Raw genomic sequence first — 25,241 nt, 5'->3', positions numbered from 1 at the left:
CTGTAACGCCCTCTACACTGGACTGAACCAATCACTCCTCAATCGACTTCAACTGGTACAAAACGCAGCAGCTCGTCTACAGACGCTCACACATCAGCCCAGTCCTCCGCTCTCTCCACTGGCTCCTGGTGGCGTTTAGAGCGGAGTTTAAGGTCCTGATGTTTGTGTTCAAGGCCATCAATGGTCAGGCCCCGGCCGACCTCGCCGAATTAGTAACGGTCTACGAACCAGCCAGAACTCTGCGCTCCTCTGAACACACCTCCCTCGTCACTCCCAAGTTCAAATACAAAAGGTTTGGAGGCCGGTCATTAGGTGTGGAACGCACTTCCGGTACAGCTTCAAAACATCACAGAGCTGAGTGTTTTTAAATCACAGTTGAAGACACATCTTTTCAGAAAAGCTTTCGATACATAGTCACCGACTCGACTGCTGTTTTTATGTGTTTTTGTATTTATTGTCGTCTATTGTGATTCTTGTTTTTTTCCTGGAAAGCGCTCTGGGCACCTTCTGCTTGTTGTCAAATAAAATTTGATTGATTGATTGATTGAAACATAACTCCAAGTATGTTTTTGATGATTTCTTTGGATTTAGTGGAACAAACGGCATTGAAATGGTTTAATATAATAAATAATGTAAAATATCAAAATAATATTGTTATCGCAATATTCAAGACAGCCCGAGAACCTACCACTAAATGCTTGCAGACATTTAAGGACATTTCATGTGGATTTTTCCTGTAAAAATGCTACAATTGTCTCATATCAAGCGCTTTGTGACTATGTCTGTGAAAGGCGCTATATAAATAAACTTTCTTCTTCTTCTTCTTCTTCTTCTTCTTCTTCTTCTTCTTCTTCTTCTTCTTCTTCTTCTTCTTCTTCTTCTTCTTCTTCTTCTTCTTCTTCTTCTTCTTCTTCTTCTTCTTCTTCTTCTTCTTCTTCTTCTTCTTCTTCTTCTTCTTCTTCTTCTTCTTCTACTACTACTACTACTACTACTACTACTACTACTACTACTACTACTACAACTACAACTACAACTACAACTACAACTACAACTACAACTACTACTACTACTACTACTACTACTACTACTACTACTACAACTACAACTACAACTACAACTACAACTACAACTACAACTACTACTACTACTACTACTACTACTACTACTACTACTACTACTACTACTACTACTACTACTACTACTACTACTACTACTACTACTACCCCCCCAAAAGTACTGGCTCCTGAGTCCTGTCCTCCATCATCACCTTCTGCAACCTGGAAACAACAAAACATGTTTTACAGACAGAGGATGATGCGATGTGTTTTTAATGACGTGTGGGTTTGTTTCCCCTTAGGCTTCGGTTACGGCTGTCAGTCAGTCTCCGGTCGTCATCGCCCCGCAGCCCTCGGTGCTGAAGACGGCCTCCACACTGTCCGCCGCCGTGCCCATCACCTGTGGAGACGTGGCCAAAGTGGGACAACTAGTCAACAGTACGTACTCTCCCGCTCCGAGCCGAGGCCTATTTCAGGGATGGGTATTTTTATCCTGTCTTTTCACCATCGCAGAACCCCAGCCTGCTGTCAGCGGCGAGGAAGGCATTAATCTGGAGGAGATTCGAGAGTTTGCCAAGAATTTCAAGATCCGCCGCCTGTCCCTGGGGCTCACGCAGACGCAAGTGGGACAGGCTTTGACCGCGACCGAAGGCCCAGCGTACAGCCAGTCCGCAATCTGCAGGTCCTTGGTTTAGAATTTTAAAGTGCTTGTGGATTTCAGGTATCACAGCTGTCCATAACAGTGTTAATTTTGACAACATATTTTAATTTAGTTTTAGTTTTAGTCTTTTGAAGAAAATGTAATTCGATTTTAGTCTAGTTTTGGTCAAAAAAATATCTTCAATTTTAGTCTAGTTTTAGTCGACTAAAATTGCAAGTAAATTTAGTCGACTAAATTAAGACGAATTTAGTCGACTTTGCATTGATAATATTCATTATAATCATGTTTAATCTTGTTCCTCTGCTTCATGGAGCTGCTCCACATGAACAAAGCTCAGAGCTGATCATTTGGCAGAGAATTAACATGATCTGAGGCTCTTTCAGACGCTCAATAGAAGTTTGGATGATTTTAGTCTCTCCTTTTCATTTTTATTTAGTCTTATTTTAGTCGACTAAAATATCTGGACATTTTAGTCATAGTTTTAGTCTCATGAAAAACGTTTAATTTAGTTTTAGTCCAATTTTAGTCGTCAAAAATATCACTTTGACTAAAATTAAGACTAAATATTTTAGTTGACGAAATTAACACTGGTCCATAAGGGCTGAACTTTTAAAACTCTAAATACTCTCATTACCGCTTGACAAAAGACTGTAATAGGAAATGCTAATCTAATACAAGCATCACATGCATTTCAGCGGAGGTCTAAAATACAGCGTTGTTTAGTTTTACGTAAGATCCGGATGTATCGCAGATTATCTCAGATTAGGGCGGGTAGCACAGCGGTTAGGGCTCGTGCTTCACAGCAAGATGGTCCCAGGTTTCGAATCGCACCTGGACGGGGCCTTTCTTTGCATGTTCTCCCTGTGTCTGTGTAGGTTTCCTCCCAGTGCTCCGGTTTCCCTTAACACTAAAAACATATACAATAGGCAATGGATGAATGAGAGTGTGTTTGAAAGTGTGCATGGGAGATGCCGGATGCAAATTAGCCCATCGCTACAATCCGGTGTGGCGTTTTTACATGCATGAGACCCGTGTATGTTCATTAACATGCACTTGGTGCGTTCATTGGGAACTCGAGTCAACACGAGCTTCTCGACCTCCGCACCTGACAGCGGAGATCAGATCGGATTTGTTCTTTTATCATTTATGTGAACTTTTTAGTTAAAGAGGGGGTATTCTGCTTTTTTCAGTCCCATAGCACCAGTCTATATCACACGACAATGATGACCAAACCTTCTGTTGGTCTGTAAATGCAGTAAATTAGAATAACTGCCTTGTATAAAATGTTTCTCTCAAAATGGCTGTAGTGAATGTCTTGAAATAGGCCTCTGTCTCTTTAAGAACCTCTGAGCCTTTAGACACGCCCCCTCCACACGCTGTCTGTGGCATCAGTGGGGAGGGGGTTCTGCTGAGGAGCAGTGGTTGGTTACTCGGCTGGTGACGAAAGCTCGGAGGCATCTCCAGGAGGTGGAGGCGTTCCTAGGAGGACTCAGGCAAACCTATCCCTAAAATGGCCGCCATCAGAGTTTTTACAGATTACTCAAAAATACGTGAATGTGCCAAGGCAACACTTTTTAGTGGTCATACCGCCTTTGCGATGCCCAATCCCGTCAGACCTTGGAAGCTAAGCAGGGAAGGGCCTGGTCGGTACTTGGATGGGAGACCGTTTAGTAACACCAGGAAGCCTAGCGAATGTAGTGAGTGAGTGGTTGGTGGTGGTCGGAGGGGCCGATGGCGCAGACTGGTTGCCTCGCTTCCGTCAGTCTACCCCAGGGCAGCTGTGGCTACAATAGTAGCTTACCACCACCGGGTATGGAGTGAATGAATAATGCAATGTAAAGCGTCTTTGAGTGTCCAGAAAAGCGCTATATAAAACCGATGCATTATTATTATTATTATTATTATTCAGGCATGTTTTTAATGAGGGAGTGACAGAATAACATGACGTAAAGCTTGAAAAAGTCCATTTTGCATAATACCCCCCCTTTAAACACTGCTTCTTTCTTGAGTTTAGTGTGAGCTGTCGCCATCCTCGTAGTAGCAAAATTAAGAATGAAACGCCCGACATCAACATTAGCAAAAACCAACAAACTTTTTTTTTTAGCTTTTGAGACGCTAACAACACTTTTAATTGATCAGCTCAGCTAAGCGCTAATCAATGATAAAAGACCGTTTTTATTTGATGACATCAAAATCCCCACTTTCCAACATAAAAACCACATGAACACAAACCAACCGGGGACAATGACGTCACATCTTGGGAAAACGAGCTCCCCAGTGCACATGAACGCACCAACTGTCCTGACCAAATAAACCAATAAAACAAATCTCCATGATGTTCAGTGGCCATTGGATGTGTATCTGACCCCACAAAAAGTAGAAACTTGACTGAATTTGCGTTAGCATTTAGCTCAGAGGACAGTTTTATACAGAAGTTTGTATCTAAAGTTAAATCCTAAATGTGGTCGATGGTTTGACAGCTGAAAACGTCTGGTCTAATCTGAAACATCTTTTTGCAAATGTCTTTGTTTGACTCTTCAGTGATGAAATGTTCGTGTGCGTTTTATTTATTTCCGGTCCTATAGATTTGAGAAGCTGGACATCACCCCGAAAAGCGCTCAGAAACTCAAGCCCGTCCTGGAGAAGTGGCTGGCCGAAGCGGAGCACTGGAATCAGAAAGGCCAGCAGAACCTCATGGAGTTTGTAGGCGGCGAACCCTCGAAAAAACGGAAACGCCGCACCAGTTTCACCCCACAGGCCATCGAAGTCCTCAACTCCTACTTTGAGAAAAACGCTCTCCCGACCGGTCAGGAAATCACCGAGATCGCGCGGGAACTGAACTATGACAGAGAAGTGGTGCGAGTGTGGTTTTGTAACAGGCGACAGACTCTGAAAAACACAAGCAAAATCAACGTCTTCCAGGCTCAACAGTGACCTCAAGGTTTACCACTTCTGTTTATGTCTTTTTAAATTTCAGTGTCAACACAAACGTCAAGAGGAAAGTGAAGGAAATACTACCCTTTAGTTATTATACTGTACATGTGCTTCTTTAATGTAGTCTAACAAAGAAATAGTCTTCTGCATGATCATAATCTTGAATACAGTAACAAGAGTAATATTTTATTTCAAACATATCTTAACAGTTTATATTAATTACAATTATTAAGTACAATTTATTAATCTGACCATTTTTTCTCTGTTGTCATTTGAAGCCTATGCTGTTAAAAGCTACACATCAGTTTTATTCTATCAGAACTTGATGATTGCCAAAAAAAAAAAAAATTATATTGAGGTAGCACATAGAAAAAACCTTACTTTTGACAATCTTTAGTCATATCATTACTTTTCATCTCTGAGTAAGTAGCTGACTCTTGTTATATTAGAAACAGCTGTTTCATGTATTTGCATCAAAAATGCACTTTTGCTCTGACATACATTTATAGCCTTGTATAATTTTAACCGTCCGATCATTTCATAAATTAGGATCCCGCGTAGGTATGTCGGTTTATATTATGTTTCTTTTTACCCGTCTGGACGACAGTTTTATCATGTTGGACGGTTTGTACATTATATGAACCACTTTCAAATGGTTTGTCTTAACAATTTGTGCCACATTTTTGTGAGAGTCTGAATCTTATTTGTTCATTATATTTGTATGTTTCTAGCCAAGGCTTACTTATATTTGTGAAATTAATATTTGTTATTGCGGCCATAAAACTGGCCATTGCATGTGCAGTATGAAAGTATATCCTTTGAAAGGATAATGTTATAAAGGTGATTCTTTTTTATCTCATCTTTGCACTTGACAGTTGGACATAAAATCACAAATAATAGGCTACTATATTGAACAGTTTTGCTTTGTAAAATAACAATATTCAAGTTGCCATTGTTTTGTCATGTATATTGTATCTTTTATAAAAATGAAAAGTACTGCAAAATATAACCAATATAACAATGATGTACGCTGGGATGTTTTTGCTTCAGACTTGCAGTGAGCTTTCATGAGATCTTAAAAAGAAGTGCTGCACTGTGCAACACAGAGCAGCCAAAAGAAAATCAAGCGATGTGAATAAATGACGTTAATTTAAAGAGACTATACGAAATGTTAAATTAAGATATGATAAGATGATACTTTATTGATTTCACAGATGGAGAAATTGCATTCGATGAGAGAGCATCCGGCAGCAGCACCCATTCAGTGGCACCACTCTTTTTCCACTCTTTTTTTCTCTGGTGAAAGATGGTTGTGTCGCGGCCGCCATCTTCACTGTTTTGGTCACAGGAGGAGCTCTGGTTGATGGGGAATCCGTAGACGATGACCACGGCGGTGGAGCTCTTGCGCCTGCTTGATGATCAGGTTGTGTCCACGGTGATGTAGAAGTTCCTGTCCTCGGCCGGGTCCATGATCTCGTTGTCCTTCAGCCACTCCACCCGCATGACCTTGGAGGATGGAGAAACTGTAGCTGCCTCTGTCTCCTCTGATCATCTGAAACGGTGCACCGCCTCCTGGGCTTGTCCCCGTCTCAGAGCGTGGTGTCCTGCACTGGTCAGCTCCACCTCGTCCTTCCTCTTCCTCCTGCACAGCTCCCTCCACAGTCTATCACCATCTCCTCGTTGGTCCCTTTTGTTGTTTCCTGTAGCTCCTCTTGTGACGCCTCCTCCGTGCTGCAGGTGTGGGGGCTCTTGGTGCCTCTTCACTGTTCAGTGTCTCAGAAGATGTTTGTAGATCTCAAATGGGTTTAGCTGATAAGCTAGCAGTTTGTTTACCTTCCAAAAGCTGCTTTCTTCAGGACCATTTTGGACTCCCAAAGTAAACAAATCCACCAAACCTCCACAAAAACACGGTAAAGACGTACAAAAGTATCCAGAAAAACAATGTGGTTCACTGAAAAAGGCAAACAATTCAGCTGCACCAGGAGAGAGGGAGGTCACTTCCAAGTATGTTCCTCCTCCTACATGTTCCTAATGTGTAGAATGAGCCCAGACCTGTTCACCACAACTGCCTCTAAACTCCTGCACCGTCACTCAAAAGTTGTTTATTCGGGTCGAGCTTAATATAGAAGCTGCAGTTACACATAAGGCCTAAGGTGGCAGTGGTGAGTATAACATGGCCAACTTGCATCTAGTCCTTTAAGCAAAAAAAAAATAAAAAAAATAAAAATAAAAATAAAATAAAAAGAGGCTATATACAATGAATGAATAATCTATGAGGCAAATAAATAATCTAAATAATAATAATCTAAAAAATAAACAAAAATATTTAAAATTTAAAACCGTCCTCACGTTGCCTTGACAACGTCACTGCACTTTCTGTTCACGTTGCCGTTGCGGTAAGTTAGAGGGATATCGTAATAAGTCGTTAAGGAATATGTTTAATTTTATCGTTATGTTATAAAGTTTTTATTTTGTTATTTCTATTGGGTTACTTCATAAAGTTGTAGTTTAAGTTATACCGTTAATCTACCGTTATCAGGTTAGGCTATGACCGTTAATTTGGCAGATAAGACGACGCAGTCTCACGTTAAAAGTTGATTTGAGCTTGAATCTTAATTTTATTTTCTATTTTTTGGTCCGTTGTTAGATGGATCATCACTTCACTGTAAACATGTCAGAAGAAGCAAAAGCTTTCGAAGCCTTCGCGAACGAGAAGCTGGTCTCGATCGCTGAAGAGATCCATGCGGAGTACGAGAAAAAGATTGCGGGGTACCAGGAGAAACTGCGTCTTTCCAAAGAGGAAGGCCAGAGGCTACAGCGAGTCCTCGACTTTATCCAGGGACCGAAGATCGTGGAGGTCAGAGGAGGCGTCAACATCGCCGATCTGAAGTGGGATTTCCTGGAAACTCCAGGAACTAAAGCTGAGCCAGAACTGAGCATCAAAAAGGAGAAATTAGGGTAAGTCTTGATGCAATTTTACAGACAAATGAGAACAGGGGCGGACAGGGACTGAAAAACAGCCCCGGACTCTGACCAGCCTGGCCCAAATTAGCTTAAATGTACTTTTTGTTGAATTTTTGTCACTTTTGGTTGAATTTTTGTCACTTTTTTGTTGAATTTTTGTCACTTTTTTGTTGAATTTTTGTCACTTTTTGTTGAATTTTTGTCACATTTTGCTGAATTTTGTTGTTGAATTTTTTTCACTTTTTGTTGAATTTTTTTCACTTTTTGTCGAATTTTTTGGTTGAATTTTTGTCACATTTTTATTGAATTTTTGTAGAATTTTTGTCACATTTTTATTGAATTTTTGTCACATTTTTATTGAATTTTTGTCACATTTTTGTTGAGTTTTTGTCACATTTTTGTTGAATTTTTGTCACATTTTTGTTGAATTTTTGTCACATTTTTGTTGAATTTTTGTCACATTTTTGTTGAGTTTTTGTCACATTTTTATTGAATTTTTGTCACATTTTTATTGAATTTTTGTCACATTTTTGTTGAATTTTTGTCACATTTTTGTTGAGTTTTTGTCACATTTTTATTGAATTTTTGTCACATTTTTGTTGAATTTTTGTCACATTTTTGTTGAATTTTTGTCACATTTTTGTTGAGTTTTTGTCACATTTTTATTGAATTTTTGTCACATTTTTGTTGAATTTTTGTCACATTTTTGTTGAATTTTAGTCACATTTTTGTTGAATTTTTGTCACATTTTTGTTGAATTTTTGTCACATTTTTATTGAATTTTTGTCACATTTTTATTGAATTTTTGTCACAATTTTGTTGAATTTTTGTCACATTTTTGTTGAATTTTTGTCACATTTTTGTTGAATTTTTGTCACATTTTTATTGAATTTTTGTCACATTTTTGTTGAATTTTTGTCACATTTTTGTTGAATTTTTGTCACTTTTTGTTGAATTTTTGTCACATTTTTGTTGAATTTTTGCCACATTTTTGTTGAATTTTTGTCACATTTTTGTTGAATTTTTGTCACATTTCTGTTGAATTTTTGTCACGTTTTTATTGAATTTTTGTTACATTTTTGTTGAATTTTTGTCACGTTTTTGTTGAATTTTTGTCATGTTTTTGTCACATTTTTTCTATCATTTTTTTGTCACGGTTCTGTCACGCTTTTGTGGCCTTTTCGTTGCTTTGTTGTCGTGTTTTTGTTGACTTTTCATCACATTTTTTGCCACTTTTTTTTATGCTTTTCCGGCACATTTTTGTTTTGTTTTCATCCTCTTTTTTTCTCGCCATTTTGATGCTTTTCTTTTTAGCTTTTAGATTCGGGTAAAGCTCGGTTAAGGCGGGACCGGTGGCCCTCGAGCCAGTGGCCCCTCTGTGCTCTTCCAGAATGGACATATGGCCAGTCCGCCCCTGAATGAGAAAAGACCCAATTGATGTTAGCCTGGATTTTAAAATATTTTAAATCATTTTTATTATTTTTTTTTTCAGTCTTTTCCCAGAGCTCAGAGCTATGAAGACTGAAGGGGCCCCAAGAGCTGTGAAGACTGAAGGAGCTGTGAAGACTGAAGGGACCCCGAGAGCTGTGAAGACTGAAGGAGCTGTGAAGACTGAAGGGGATGCAGGAGCTGTGAAGACTGAAGGAGCTGTGAAGGCTGAAGGGGCCCCACGGCGAGAGAGCACCAGCACGGAGCCACATGTCCAGTCAGAGAGTGAGGACGACACTGACAACTCTTCTGACAATGATCCCGATGAGGTCTGGGAGCCGAGACACCGCAGTGGAAGATGGAAGCAGTGGCTGACGAAGCCCATTACACCCCTCGCATCACGCAGTCTCAAATGAACAGGACTCCATGAAGCTGAGAGACAGAACTGCTGATGATCGTATTGAGTCAAAGTGGAAGCTTAAATGAACAGTTCAAATGAAAATGAAAAGAATAAAGTTGTAGATTGTATTTTATTGTAAAGTAACAAAAGAAGAAGAAATGAGTTTGGCTAAAGGCAAATTGTTCAGTGTTTGTTGTAGCATAGGCTATTTATTATTTATTTTTTGAATGCTGTATACTTTGTTCGTAGCATGGCAATAAAATTGTCTGAAAACAGGCTTGTCCCAGCAGAATGTTTGAAAAGCTTCTCTACTACTGCTTTACACTAAACCAAGAAGTCAAATAAAACCTAAAAGCAAAACAAAAATACATATTTAAATGTTAAGAAAACAGATAAAAATGCATTCACATAGACACATCATTGTAGATTTAGTCACTGCACTGCAAAAAGTGAATATCAAGCATTGAAATGACTTGAAATGAGGAAATGTATCTTGTTTTGAGCGGTTTTCACTCATTTAGACACTTTTCCTGATCGGACCAAGTTTACTTTGCTTGTTTGAGGACATTTCAGACCAGTTTTATGGTACATCTCGCTTGAAATAAGAAAGTAAAACTGCCAATGAGATAAGACCAATTTTCTTACCCCATTGGCAAAGAAAATGACCTGAAATAAGGACGAAACATATTCAAACGAGTCAGAAACATCTCAGAAACGCCCAAGAACTTCTCAACTAGTCAAAACAACTACAATTTGGATTATTATGCTCAAATTGAGATGTTTATCTGACCTAGTTATTCACTTTTTGCTGTGTGGTAAGATTGATGTTCGGTTTAACAAGCGCACCTACTCTTTCCAACAGTAGGTGGCGGTAAAGTCGCATCAACTCGCCTCAGCATTAGTTTGATAGAAGAAGACGCGGAAATTACAGCGTTGTTTTCCCGGATAAACAAACAAAAGCAAAACCGATTTTAACATTTCGTCGCATCAGGGGGCAATTGATACACGTATTGAACAGTTTTGGGTGATTATGTGATCATTTACTGGTATGTCTCGACTGCTGTTTACTTTCACTGAGGGCTAGCCCTTAGCTCAGTAGCCGAAGTTAGCAACAACACCAGCCAGGTTGTTGTTAGCTCGACATGTTTATTTCAGTACCGAGACGAACCAGTGCGACATGATGGTGTGAAACTGCTGCTGTAAGAAGCCAACTTTAACTCGTCCAAAGGTAGGGGTTTTGTTTATAATAAAGAACACACAAACTCTGACTGTAAAGGTGTTGTTTATAGTAAGTTGTGCAGAGGCTTCGTAAACCGTGCGTCATTTTAAAGCAGCACTCTTCCCTCGCCAGTAATGACACTTCCCAAAAGTGCGGTCGTCTGTTTGTCCTTTGTTCTGCTACTACTGCTGTCAAGTTTTATTATTTACTATCAAGGTTTTTGTTCAGGAATAACGTGTGGTTTTGTGGTCACAGGTACGACGCCTGCCTGACGTGTTCTGCTCACCGTGTGGTCATCTTCACCGAACAAATGGCGTGGGCTCTGAAGCTGCCTCTCACTGATGAAGTGATCGAGTCCGGACTGGTCCAGGACTTCGATGCCAGCCTCTCGGGAATAGGCCAAGAGCTGGGAGCTGGTGCCTACAGCATGAGGTGCAGTGCGGCTACGTGTAACTGTCAGACTGTGCTTCTGAAATGCCCTGAATATGAGACAGTGCTTGAAGTTGTGAGGGAATGTACATACTGTAGACCCAGGCATGGTTGTTTAAAGGAACAGGCCGCCATTTTTCCATGCTGAGCTTAGACGAGTTGATACGTACCTGCCTGGTCTGTGCGTGTTCCCGTGGAAGAGCTTGCTCGCTTCTAACTTCACCCCTGTTTGGAGCTATAGGAATGCATTGGGAGAGGCCACATGCTAACAAGATCTTTGGTCTTTTTGCATGACTGAGGGCACACAGTTCTTTCATGCTGTGATATGTTCTTACCTGAGCTTAGACGAGTTGATGTGTACCTGTCTGGTCTTTGTGTGTGCCTGTGGAAGAGCGTGGTAGCTTCCAACTTCACCCCCATTTGGAGCCATTCACCTTATTCCGCCCCGCCCACTTTTTGCGTTGTCTCGGCACTTCCGTTGTCCAGACACTTCCGGTCGAACGCGAAGCCCGTTCATTTAAACGGAGAACGAGGGAAAATATTCTCCGCTCAAATCTGATGTTTAGTCGATTGATTTGTGTAAAATGACCGATGTTCATTTGCACCGACATGTTGACACTGCAGCGTTTCTCTGCGCGACCTGAAAACGGCTTTGTTTTCCTGTAGTGACTGATTTTATGTGGACTTCTCCAGCCCCATGTTAACACATAGGAGAAAGGGGCGGGCACAATTCATGGCGGCGCCCACGCGAGCCTCCGGAATAAGGTGAATAGGGTTACATTGGGAGAAGCCAAATGCTAAGAACATCTTTGGTCTTTTTGTGTGACTGAGCGCACGCACAAAAACCAGACCGGTACGTATCAACTCGTCTAAGCTCAGGCAAGAACATATCTCGGTATGTAAAAATGGTGGCCTGTTTGGAGACTGTGGCCTATGTCACACTTCTGTTCGTGTCTTATTTTTCCTTGTATTGTGGCTGTTATAGCATTGCACCTGTAGTATTTGTTCTGTAGCATCACATACACAACAATCGTCTGTCTGTAACTGTCTCTTTTTTCCAGTGATGTTCTGGCCCTCCCCATTTTCAAACAAGAAGAGTCGAATCTCCCTCCTGACTCGGAGAATAAGATCCTTCCTGTTCAGTATGTCCTGTGTGCAGCTACCTCCCCAGCAGTTAAACTGCATGACGAAACACTCACCTACCTCAACCAAGGTCTGTCTCAGAAAATATACATTGCAACCGTAGATGTTTGCTTTCTCTCTAAGGAACATTGACTTTTGTGTTTAAAGGCCAGTCTTATGAAATTCGAATGCTTGACAATCGTAAAATTGGTGAACTTCCCGAAATCACTGACAAAATGGTGAAGGTATGTTTGACTCTTTTGGGTTCCTGTGGTAAGACATGCTTGTATTGTATCTAGGGTTTTTTATTTATTTATTTTATTCATTTATTTATTTATTTGACAGGGACATTGCACAACAAATGTGTTGCACAGATCAGAGATGCTACAGGCTAATTTTCATCTGTCGTCCCTGGGCAGAGGCAGAGGGACGGCAGGTTTAAACAGTGACCAATGAGCATCTGACTTTAGAGTTCGCTCACAATATAAAATACATAAATCAAATCAAATCAAATCAAATTTATTTATATAGCACATTTAAAACAACTGCTGTTGACCAAAGTGCTTCACAAAAGGTCTACAGTACAGAAACAAATAGAAATATAATAGTAAGAAACAAAACACAATAAACAAAATTATATCTAATTTATTTTTTGATATAAGGCACCGGCAAAAGGATCACCTCAAACATTCAGATACAATATTTACAGTATTTACAATAGCAATTACAATTATATACAGTTTTTTAAAAATGTGTACCTTCTCATATTTACTACTACCCCCGTGTTAATGCTCACAAATCTGACCGTCTTTCAACCACTTCTTCAGATTAAGTTTGAACTGGTGTAAAGTGCTGCTCTCTCGAACAGTTCCACATCCCTGCAGCTTTTACAGAGAAACAATCCTGTCCAAACGTGGAGGATCTAAAGTTCACAGAGCCGTCTCCTCTGGCCGAGGCTCGCCTTGTTCTACGTTCTGCTTCGTCACAAGACTTCACAAACATTCTCAGGGGCTGTGGGGCCAAATCATGAAGAATTTTAAACACTAAACTGAAACAGGTTTTTTATCTAAAATGTTCAGTGCCTGTTTGTGAAGGCTTTGGAGCGGCACTAACGCAGTGTTGGTTGATAGAGACCATGTTGTAATGCAATATGTGAGGTGTGAAAATATCGCATGCATGTAAAGCTTGGCTGCGTCTGTGCTCATTTGAGGGCGAATATATCTGAACTGCGATAAATTGAATTTGACAGTTTTTATCAGTTTCACACATGTATGTTCTCGATTCCAGAGCATCATCCGTGTTGTGTTTCACGACCGGCGCCTTCAGTACACAGAGCATCAGCAGCTGGAGGGCTGGCGCTGGAACAGGCCAGGAGATCGAATACTTGACCTTGGTGAGCTCATCCTAAGATATTCAACACTAAATAGATAAATATTTCTCATTTAAATATCTGACAGTGCAATTGTCTTACAGATATTCCCATGTCGGTCGGCATGATTGACCCGAGGGCTAACCCTACTCAACTAAACACTGTGGAGTTCCTTTGGGACCCCTCAAAAAGAACCTCAGTTTTTATCCAGGTAAAACAAGCACTCACTCTACTGCTTTTTTCAACGTTTCCCTGCACATTAAAGGAACAGGCCACCGTTTTTACATACTGAGATATGTTCTTACCTGAGCTTTGACGAGTTCTTTAGGACCTGTCTGATCTTCACCCGTGCCTTCAGTCACGTAAACACAGCGCAGACGGCGTTAGCATTTAGCCTCTCCCTCTCTCCTCTATAGCTCCAAAACAGGTCAAGATAGAAGCTACCAAGCTCTTCCACGTTTTCCCTATTTAAATATGGTTACGTGAAGTGTTCCACTACAAAGTACAATTACACAAAATTAAACAATGTGGATTTTCTAAGCGGATAAAAGGGGGAACTATATTGTAAGGCGTAATAATACCAGGAGTAGTTCAAAATACACGCAGTAATCTTCACTTTACTGTGCGGATGCCAAATTACTCCTGGTATTATTACGCCTTACAATATAGTTCCCCCTTTTATCCGCTTAGAAAATCCACATAGTTTAATTTTGTGTAATTGCACTTTGTAGTGGAACACTTCACGTAACCATATTTAAATAGGGAAAACGTGGAAGAGCTGGTAGCTTCTATCTTGACCTGTTTTGGAGCTATAGAGGAGAGAGGGAGAGGCTAAATGCTAACGCCGTCTGCGCTGTGTTTACGTGACTGAAGGCACGGGTGAAGATCAGACAGGTCCTAAAGAACTTGTCAAAGCTAAGGTAAGAACATATCTCAGTATGTAAAAACGCTGGCCTATTCCTTTAAATTTGTGAGAGCTAATTAATCATTTTTTATTTAGGTTCATTGCATAAGCACAGAATTTACAATGCGCAAACATGGCGGAGAGAAAGGCGTTCCGTTCCGGGTTCAAATAGACACTTTTAAAGAGAATGAGAGTGGAGAATACACTGAACATCTTCACTCCGCTTCTTGTCAAATTAAAGTTTTTAAGGTAAAACTCTCACATAACGATAAACCTGTAAGTAAAGTGCAAAAGCTCTAAACTCTCATGTGGCTTTTTCTTAGCCGAAAGGTGCAGACAGGAAGCAGAAGACGGACAGGGAGAAGATGGAGAAGAGGGCGCCGCAAGAAAAGGAGAAGTATCAACCGTCGTATGAAACCACGATACTAACAGAGGTGAGAGCTTTTACGTTAGAAACATTACAGCCTCCTTCATAAAGCGGCTCAAAATTGTGGTGTTTTGTTTTATTTTGGCAGTGCTCTCCTTGGCCGGAATTGACATATGTGGACAACTCGCCATCTCCAGGCTTTAACAGCTCACACAACAGCTTCACTATTTCTGAAGGGTGAGGAAGATAATATCACTTCTGTTAATCTGTGATGATGAACTGAAATGACTACAAGTTATTGGGGACTTGGTGATTTTCCTGAATTCAATGTTAGATTTTCAGATGGAGGGCAAGTGTGTTTGTCTATGGGATAATTACTGTATTATTGAAAGAAATTGCCAAGCAGAAAAACCATACCAACTTTACTTATAAAGCACTTTACAGCTTCGTCAAAGTGCTTCTACACTAAACACATATATAATAATAATAATAAAACAATAATACATAAAATCAAACATTTTGAAAGGCAAGCGAAGAAAAGGCTGAGACTGAGCCTGTCTAATCTCGATTGGCAACTGATTCCAAACGGGTGGGGCCTGGTCCTTATAGTAAACTGGATCGTTTTAGGTTTACCCACCACTACAAACATGTACAATAGCCCAGGATGAATGACCGTGTGTTTGAGAGTGTGGGCCTGGGACAACGGATGCAAATTACATGAGTCTCTGTATGTTCATTAATATGCAATGTCCCAAACAAATAAACAAATGAATGAATAGGTGTAGATGGAAACGAACTGCAGAAATGGCTCCCACATTAGGTATTGAGTCAACACATTTTACATATTCATCTTGTAGCTTGAAGGGGGATGTTGCATACATGTTTGGAGTAATCTTTGAATATCTTGCGGCTGCTGAATTTAATGCATGTAGAATAGGGATGCACGATAATATCGGCCGCCGGTAATTATCGGCCCATGTATTATCTTCGTATTTCTGATCAAATACACACGACAGCCCCACGATTGAAGCGCTATATCTTGTTTTTGTGCTGTAGTATCGTATTATTAGTCAAAGTTGAATCTGTCACAGATTTGGCATCACTTCTCTCATGTCAGAGACGCCTCGAGACTCAGTGAAATACTGCAATACTGTCTATATTCCAGTATTGTAAATAAGAATTAATTAGTATGATGTCAACAAAAAGAAAAATACTAGGAAGGAAGAAGTAGTAGTAATATTCTTCTTTTTTTTTTTTTTTAATAAGCTGTGACACAGATGAGCAGAGTCAGACCTGCTCAGATGATGGAACTGTAAAAAAACAGAGCTTTAGAAAAAGGTGGAGACTCAAACCCAAAGTAAAACTCATTATTTGATTTATATTTATACACTTGTATGTTGCTTGGTAGAGTTAATACATTTTGGGCAGAACTGTGAACTGTTACATTGAAGTAACAATAAAGTGCAAATACATATACATAATTATTGGTGTCATTATCGGTTATCGGTATTGGGACATGCGGAATTATCGGTTATCGGTTCAAATTGGCATTATCGTGCATCACTAATGTAGAATGTTTTAGCCTAGTTTATTTTTACTGACGGAGACCACCCTGAACTTTATGCCTGTTTTTGTTTCACATGGATATAGATCAGTAATTACAGAGACATTAACTACAAACCAGGTCCAGACACCTGTATCTTGACAGTTTAAGTGCTAAGACAACCATATAATCCCTGCCTCTCCTCCACCTCAATATTAAACCAGGCTTTTATGTTCTGTTATATTACACAATCGTCATTGTTAAGATTCCCCAGAGAGAAGTTTGTCCTGTGTATTTAACCTGTTCCTGAATGCCTCTGCAGCTTTCTAACATACTGTTTTTTTCCCCTAGAAATGGGTCGCCCAGTCACCAGCCTGAGCCTGTTGTTGTCCCAGCAGCAGACGTAAGTCTGGGTTTCACTCCAATTAGTATATTTTTACATTTATGAGCAATGTCTCGAAAACTGGTTTGAGTCTGAAGTTAATCTAATGGCTCCAGGGGAAATGATGACGCACCGATGTTTATTTATTTTTTATTTTTTTTTGTGATCAAGTTTTTATTGAGTTGTGCGGGTTATCAGGTTTACATAACATTTCCATATGCAGCACATATACCCCCCCCCCATCACCCATGTCGATGGAAACTTAGACAAACCCTGAGTGTGGAGCAATGGCTCTCATCATTTAAAGACATTGTCCAGTTGGAGCTCTCAGCAGCTCGAATCCACGGTGCCAAAAGCCAAAATATCTCATGTTGGTCAAACCTGTTACATAAAAAGCAGCTACTGTATGAAACTTGATAGCAAATGCTTTGATTGTATGTAATAACTATGTATGTACAGTACATAGTTATATGTATTCCAAATACAGTATAAATGTTACATAAGTATATGTATCCAAAGCTATTTCTGTAGATGTCACTGACGGAGGAAATGAGCAAATATGTCTGTTCTTTTTTTTATTTTATTTTTTACCATGCCTGGACAGTAGGGGTGGGACATGGGGGGTGTGAGTGTGTAGTATGTGTGGTGTTGTCATTATACATGAACATGTATTGTGTATAACTGCTCATACTAAAAGACCCATTATTTATTTTTTATAAATCCATTGCCTTATATAATAATCTCAATCACAAATGCATTTTTATTTCTTTGACTGTGCTCCAAAATGGACGACATATGGTTTTATTATTTCAGGAGAGTAAATGACTTGTATTTCTGTACCTATAATTACATACAGCTATACAATGTATTTATATTAAGCATCCCATGTCTAATTTTTTTCAGGACATTTGTTATCAAAGAATGGTGCAGGTGGAAGGGAGAGAGTTCAGCTCCCTTGTAAATGAAGCATGTGGCGTCTTATTCCTTATTTAGCTCACAAACATATATTTCTCTTTGGACACATGTCTTCGTCTAACTCTAATTATTATTTCCCTTGTAGAACTTGTTACCCACGGCAACACCGCAAGAAGCTCAACAGTGGCTTCTTCGAAATCGCTTCTCTCCCTTCAGTCGACTTTTCACTAACTTCTCAGGTAAAGTGAACTCTCAAAGCTCATAGGAAACGGGTCACGATGAACAAGCTGATGTTTTATTTGTTACAGGGGCCGACATGTTGAAGCTCACGAGGGAAGACGTCATCCAGATCTGTGGCCCGGCTGACGGCATACGACTATTCAACGCATTAAAGGGACGGTAAGGGCTCGATTTTACGTTGTGTTGGAAATGTTCGAACTACACAAGTCTCCCCTTATGAATAAAACTCAAATATTCAGTTTGAAAGATCTGAAATCCCCATTAACCAAACTGTGTGAACGTGTTTGCAGAATCGTGCGTCCCAGACTGACCATCTATGTGTGTCAGGAGTCTCAGCAGTCACAGGAGCAACAGTCCAAGCAAGAAAATGGCGACGCTACTGCTTTCTTTGGTCAGTCACCTTGTCATGACGGCAGAACTATCAAAACTCAGGAGTTTGTAGAAGGATCAGAGACTGTGTGTGTGTATGTAATTTCTGTCGTTCACGGTCTGCCCTGCTTCAAAACAGGCTTCCAATTAGTGTTGATAAGTAGCTCCATTACAAGAGGTAGCAGATGAAACAACTCTTCAAAATGTATTACTTTACTTCACCAGCCGTCCACTGTTTTTAAACATACCAAGTCCCAAGTGTAGGGCTGGGTATTGTGAATTTCTTTCCCAATAGCAGTACTTAAACAATACTTGGTTCACGAAACGGATCCCTGAATGGTACTTTTTCCGATACCTATACTAAATTATTTGTCATCTAGAACTAGTGGTGGGAACCTCTGGGTAACTCACGATTTGATATGATATGCGACGCATGGGTCACGATAACGATTACCGTACGATATGCCGATACTGCAATAATCGATATATTTCACAGAAATAACATACGATACATCATTATTCATCATTTGTTCAGGTGCTTTGTCATAAATGAATAAGTGAATATATGATCCCTGACTAACACACTGAAAATAGGTCTGTTGATCTGTCACTGGCATCACTTCATTTATGTTTGAATAAACAAAAAACAACAGTCCTGTTTCAAAAGGAATGAATTATCTACAAATGAATCGTATTTCAAATTATAAAAACTATCATTAACACATTGAGTGCCGCGCTGTTTTTGGGATTTAGCTGTAGAGTGCCAACAATCCAGACCATTTTTCATGATGTTTGTAGCACCACAGCGTATTCTGTGTTTGGTTTGCTGAGAAATCCTAATCAAAACAGGCTAGTTTAGATCAAAATCATGGATTTTTTTCTAGATTCGGAGATAATTAGGGTTATAAAGGAGAGAAAGGAGAGTGTTTATGCAACACTCTCCTTTCTGATTTGACTCCTCTCTCCACTTCTCTCCACCCCTCTTCTCTGGCACTAACGTTGTGGGAAGAGGCAAATGCCTAAATATATTTGTTTCAAGTCAATTTTCAAGAACTAGCCTGGTTCTCAGATTGAAGTCTTACCCCGGATGTTTCTCAGTCGTCCTTGGACCGATTTTGACCATTTAAAAACTCAGAGAAATGTTAAAATCTCAACTGTTTCGGTCTTTCAATGGGAAGACGCTCTGCTTTGTCAAACATGCTGCAGAGAGTGAGACAGTGACGGGTTTATCGCCGTTCGCTATGCAACACCACACCCTAAAAAAGACTCGGACTAAAAAAGAAACATAATAATATGTCAAATGTCCAGATCTTGACTTTGTACAAGATTTGATTGGCATGTAGACGGAAGCGTCTCCAGGAGGTGGGGGCGTTCCTAGGAGGACTCAGGCAAACCTATCCCTAAAATGGCCGCCATCAGAGTTTTTACAGATTACTCAAAAATACGTGAATGTGCCAAGGCAACACTTCAGGCATGTTTTTAATGAGGGAACGACATAATAACATGATGTAAAGCTTGAAAAAGTCCATTTTGCATAATACCCAACCTTTAAATTAATTGAGCATTTTAAATAAACAAATGTAGAATCAAGATATTTTGGAAATTATCCCCAAATGCCAGAAAAAGTAGAAAACCTGTCTTTAATATTGATTTAACCCTGCTCTTTGCTCTGCCCACAGTTTACCACGCCATTTACCTGGAGGAGCTCACTGCGGTGGAGCTGACGGAGAAAATTGCCCTGTTGTTTAACATCTCTCCCAGACAGATAAACCAGATCTTCAAACAGGGTCCGACCGGGATCCATGTGCTCGTCAGCGATGAGGCAAGAACAGAAATATTCGTTTTTCTGAAATACGGGTTTACTTTGTAATGTGTGTTATGACAATGTGCCGTCTCCATTTTGAATTACAGATGATCCAGAACTTCCAGGATGAAGTATGTTTTATTTTGGACACGATGAAAGGTACGACGTAGCTGTAACTACTGTAATGGAGGTGTAATAGTGTTGAAAGAAGAAGAATTGTATTTATTGTACAATTTTAGACAGGCTTTCGATGTTGTACAGATACTTATTCTATAATGTCCCTTTGAGCCTTAAATTATACCCGGTCATCTTTCTAAAGATAAAGACTCTTAAGGCCAGCGCACACCAAAACGCATTATATACAGGCCCACTTTAATGTGCCCATACGCGGGGCTTAAACAGGATCTTTTTCCTCACGTCATCAGATTTTTTTTCCATAATTTTTTTGTTGGGTATTCAACTCATTTTCGTAACTTTTTTGTCATTTTTTTGACATTTTTTCGTCCATTTTTTATCAATTGTCATTTTTTTGTAACTTTTTTTGTCATTTTTTTGTCATTTTTTATCACATTTTTGTAATTTTTTTGTCAAATTTGTTCGTCAATTTTTTATAATTTCTTGTCACATTTTTGTCATTTTTTTGTGACAATTTTGTCAATTTTTTGTCATTTTTTCGTCAATTTTTTCTCAACTTCTTGTGACATTTTTGCCACTTTTTCATACTTTTTTCGTCACATTTCCATCATTGTTTTCGTCTCCGTTTTGTTGCTTTTTTCACAGCTTTTTTCCAGAAGCTTTTGGACTGGGGTAAAGCCAAACTGGAGAAAATGTGCTCTGTTCAGGTGGGAGTTAAGGGGTTGAAAAATAGGCTATAAATTATGATATGAAAAGAAATTACCCATTTTGACATAAACCTCTGAGCATTTTTATAAAGCTAATGTAGAATGGTTATTAAATGTTTAAATTTAAAGCTATTTCAGCGGCAGACACGAGGGTCGAAGGATGTTCTCAGCCCTTCAGCGTCGTAGCTTCTGAATGATACGAGCGAGCGGCAAAAGCACGTGTTTCAGCTCGTGCGCTTTGTTTTGGTTCTTGATACGTAGCAGCTGCACGTATGAGCTAATATGAAGAGGACAGATTCAGACGGGCTCTTTACAAAGTGCAGCGTGGATCCTAAAACAGCGCAAACGTTTGAGATGGTGCGAGTGGTGCGTGTATCTGCGGGCGTGTATCTGCAGGCGTGTATCTGCAGCGGCTCCGGCTCTTTTTTGCAAGTTAATAACGAGGTGGCGAAAGGCACGCTTTTACCTGCTCAGACGATTGCAGGAGTTCCGATGATGCTTTCTCGTTTTCCGCTGCTTTTCTCGTCTCTCCCAGCAAAGTTTACAGCAGTGTCCCCGTCTGTCCCGGGCCAGAGACCCGTCTGTGCCTCTGCAGAAGGTAAAAAGCCTGTTTTACCTTCTGTGGCGGTGCCTCTGAATTCACCAGATCCAAATCGTGGTGCAGGGGCGAGTGTTGCCGTGCGTCATTGTAACCTTAGTTAGTTAATTTATTTTCTTCGGTCATTATGAACATTTAAATCACATGTCACATGTTTTCCAAAGATCTTAGACATTATACAATAAGAAAACACATACTGATAAACACCTCCTCTTAGTATTACTGTGCGCCATAGGTTCAGTGTGTCTTCTCTCATAGAAAATAATAGAGATGGATTCTTTGCCTCGGTGTGCGTTGGCTTTTAAGTGTGCAGTAACTATGACTTCAGGAATTAATCACAAACTTCTCAGTCACAATATAAATGTTTGGGCTAAATGCATGTTAGCGATACGTGACTTCTGACTAGACTTTCCTCCGTCACTGATACGGAGAATCGTGATTAAAAAAACACATCTTTTTACTGTATTTAATGTGGTATATTTCTTACATCTTTCCAGCCCTTGTAATATGTAATGTAACAGGCTGCTCTAAAAAGGAATGAACAATGGCTTATTGTGAAGCTGATGGGGGAACAAAAGTGTTACCACCATATATACACAAAACAGTGTATTGATTTCTTCTAATTCTGACATTTGATTTTCCTCCTCCTGTAGATGAAACGAGTGACGGCTACCACATCATCCTAAAGTGAAGTAAAAGCAGAAGATCTGAGAGGAACTGCTCTTTTGTGTAGACCTTGCCCAGTCTCTTGAGCTGCACTTTGTGAACTCTCTCCCCGGGACGAGTGGAGAGCACCTAAAGGGAAGTCCCGCGGTCGCTCTGAGAAGGAACCTCTGAGGCGCTTTGCTTCTCTCTCCTGAGCTCACGAGTCTCTGTTACCACCACGACATGACCCTTAACGTGTCGTCGCTGACCTAAAACATCACCTGCTGTTTGGTTCGGGGTCTTTTTAAAAAGCACAGAAATGAAGTATAACGTAAAATTACTTGAATTCAGAATATTAGTGTTGGTGTAAGTAGTTGTTTTGTCTTGTTTTTAGGGATTTATTTACAGAGTGATGAACTCAAAGTGCTGATGGTGTCGATGAAGGGCGGTCGTGTCGGAACAGGGTATGTGGTGCTCGAGAGCGGCACCTGCTGGTTCGCCACAGACATTGTCACCAAACTGAATGAATGAGCTGTTTTCTGTTCCATATAAGGTTCATACTTAGTGCGGGTAACAGACCTTAAAGGAATAGGCCACCGTTTTTACATACTGAGATATGTTCTTACCTAGCCTTAGTCGAGGTAATATATTCCCGTCTGGTCTTTGTCCGTGCGCTCTGTCACACAAACGGAGCACATACGCAGCCTCTCCCACATGTCATATAGCTCCAAAAAAGCTCACAATAGAAGCTACCAAGCTCTTCCACGTGTTCCCTATTTAAATAAAGTTACGTGAAGTGTTTTCATGTGAAGTATATTTACACAGAAATGTAGCATGTCGATTTTATAAGGAGATAAAAAGGGGGACTATATTGTGAGGCGTAATGATACGAGGAGCACAGCGTCCGCGCAGTAACTCCTAAAGACTCCCCCGCTCACTTCCGTCAATAGAAGCTGCGTGACTTGTACAGAGCCTTTTACAACAAGCAGAAAATATATTTTGGGAAAGTGCTCTTGCATTCCTACCTCATGGTGGAGGTCCTGAGTCCTGTGTCGTCGTTCGGGGTGAGTTGGAAATCTGTGAAACATTACTGCACTATATACTTTCTGCTTGTTATCACAGCCCGGCACGATGCACGTAAAAGGCATCGTTCACAAGTTATCCACGCTTCTTCAACTGTTCTCTGCTGCTCTACAAGTCACGCAGCTTCTATTGACGGAAGTGAGCGGGGAAGTCTTTAGGAGTTACTGCGCGGACGTTGTGCTCCTCGTATCATTACGCCTCACAATATAGTACCCCTTTTTATCTGCTTATAAAATCGACATGCTACATTTCTGTGTAAATATACTTCGCATGAAAACACTTCACGTAACTTTATTTAAATAGGGAACACGTGGAAGAGCTTGGTAGCTTCTATCGTGAGCTTTTTTGGAGCTATATGACATGTGGGAGAGGCTGCGTATGTGCTCCGTTTGCCTGGCAGAGCGCACGGACAAAGACCAGACGGGGATATATTAACTCGGCTAAGGTTAGGTAAGAACATATCTCAGTATGTAAAAACGGTGGCCTATTCCTTTAATAACATGAACCAGATGCTGCGTGACATGATACAAAGTGACGCTGTCGATCACGTGACTGGCGTTGCCCTTTTTTGCTCGTTGGGTCTACGCCTCGACCCGTTCAGCCCATCATTATAAGAAAGTACGTCCTATAGTCCAGTTTTCTTACCTTACCGGGCAAAAAAATGAATAAAATGTCAATAAAATGAAAATATTGTGAATGGAATCATTGAACTGGTCAATATGAAATAAATCTGATCTAGTCAAATACACAAATGGATATTCTGAATTCAAGCCATTTTATCTCATGTAAATGTCAATTTTGTTCCTGTATGAACAAGGGGGTTAGAATAGAGCTGCTCACTGTAAAAACAATGGCAATGTTTGATGCGTTAATCATATGAATGCGATAATTTGCTAAACCATTTCATTGCAATAACAATAACTCGGTGATATATGTTGTGCACTCCCAGCTACACCTAAACCCTGAACAGCCTCTTTTAGTTGTTATGAACCTCAGAAGAAGATGATTCACCAGCAAACCCCTGTTCATGCGCTTCCTCCCATTTCCATTTCATGTTTTAAAAAAGCCACTGTTACAATATTGTTGTGACTAATAATGAGTTTCTTTTTTTTTATGATTTTTTTTTTTTTTTAAATACAAGTATTTTAACAAACCCATTTTCTAATTTTTCTCCTTTATGGTTTCAGTTTTTTGTGTTTGTACTTTCCAATAAAACATGGAAGAGATCTGCATGTTTAACTGTGGTAAAGTTATGTTCGGGTTAATGTGTCCATCTCCACGTCAGCATTAAAACTTACCAAACGCACAATGCCGTACTTGAGTTTGTACTCGAGCAGAAGGACCGTCGATGAAAAGAAACGATCTCAAGAGAATAAGTCAAAGTTTTTGTGTCTTCCTGAAGTTTTCTTTCTTACACCAGCCTGTGACTGGAGTGACAGAGACAACGCTGGTATGAGGCAGTGTTAATTTCATCGACTAAAATATTTAGTCTTAATTTTAGTCAAAGTGTTATTTTTGACGACTAGAATTGGACTAAAACTAAATTAAAAGTTTCTCATGAGACTAAAACTATGACTAAAATGTCCAGATGTTTTAGTCGACTAAAATAAGACTAAATAAAAATGAAAGAGAGAGACTAAAATCATCCAAACCTCTATTGAGCGTCTGAAAGAGCCTCATATCATGTAAATTCTCTGCCAAAGGATCAGCTCTGAGCTTTATTCATGTGGAGCAGCTCCATGAAGCAGAGGAACAACATTAAATATGATTAGAATGAATATTATCAATGCAAAGTCGACTAAATTAGTCTTAAATTTAGTCGACTAAATTTACTTGCAATTTTAGTCGAAGAAAACTAGACTAAAATTGAAGATATTTTTTTGACTAAAACTAGACTAAAATCAAATTACATTTTCGTCAAAAGACTAAGACTAAATTAAAATATGTCAAAATGAACGCTGGTGTGTG

The 25,241-nt window shown here is 39.8% G+C and overlaps 2 protein-coding genes across 2 annotated transcripts in view; both read left to right on the top strand.

Annotated features, from left to right (window-relative positions):
- The window catches only part of pou6f1 (POU class 6 homeobox 1), a 40,440-nt gene extending 34,870 nt beyond the window's left edge, over positions 1–5,570 (top strand). The window contains exons 9-11 of the mRNA XM_079558867.1: positions 1,358–1,493; positions 1,569–1,737; positions 4,302–5,570. Coding sequence (XP_079414993.1) covers positions 1,358–1,493; positions 1,569–1,737; positions 4,302–4,650 — 654 coding nt within the window. The 3' untranslated portion in view covers positions 4,651–5,570. The remainder of the gene's footprint in view (positions 1–1,357; positions 1,494–1,568; positions 1,738–4,301) is intronic.
- A 5,354-nt stretch (positions 5,571–10,924) lies between these two features.
- Positions 10,925–22,407, top strand: tfcp2 (transcription factor CP2). The gene is made up of 15 exons (XM_079558826.1): positions 10,925–11,093; positions 12,152–12,303; positions 12,381–12,457; positions 13,500–13,605; positions 13,686–13,792; positions 14,582–14,734; positions 14,809–14,919; positions 15,001–15,089; positions 16,747–16,798; positions 17,838–17,931; positions 18,001–18,091; positions 18,223–18,323; positions 19,981–20,123; positions 20,213–20,264; positions 22,199–22,407. Exons 1-15 carry the CDS (start codon positions 10,972–10,974, stop codon positions 22,234–22,236), a joined length of 1,488 nt encoding a protein of 495 aa, XP_079414952.1. The 5' UTR covers positions 10,925–10,971; the 3' UTR covers positions 22,237–22,407.
- The last annotated feature ends 2,834 nt before the right edge of the window (positions 22,408–25,241 follow it).

Source organism: Gobius niger (assembly GCF_951799975.1).
Source record: "Gobius niger genome assembly, chromosome: 6".
NCBI classification, from domain to species: domain Eukaryota; kingdom Metazoa; phylum Chordata; class Actinopteri; order Gobiiformes; family Gobiidae; genus Gobius; species Gobius niger.
Note: the sequence above shows the minus strand (reverse complement) of the source record. Positions and strands in the feature narration are given on the sequence as shown.

Bases quoted from the DNA above. Each gene is read 5' to 3' on its own strand.
- tfcp2 (XM_079558826.1), top strand. From the start codon at position 10,972: ATGGCGTGGGCTCTGAAGCTGCCTCTCACTGATGAAGTGATCGAGTCC. The intron at 18,324-19,980 runs GTCAGTCACCTT...CTCTGCCCACAG, and splicing joins CGACGCTACTGCTTTCTTTG to TTTACCACGCCATTTACCTG. The intron at 20,124-20,212 runs GCAAGAACAGAA...TTTGAATTACAG, and splicing joins ATGTGCTCGTCAGCGATGAG to ATGATCCAGAACTTCCAGGA.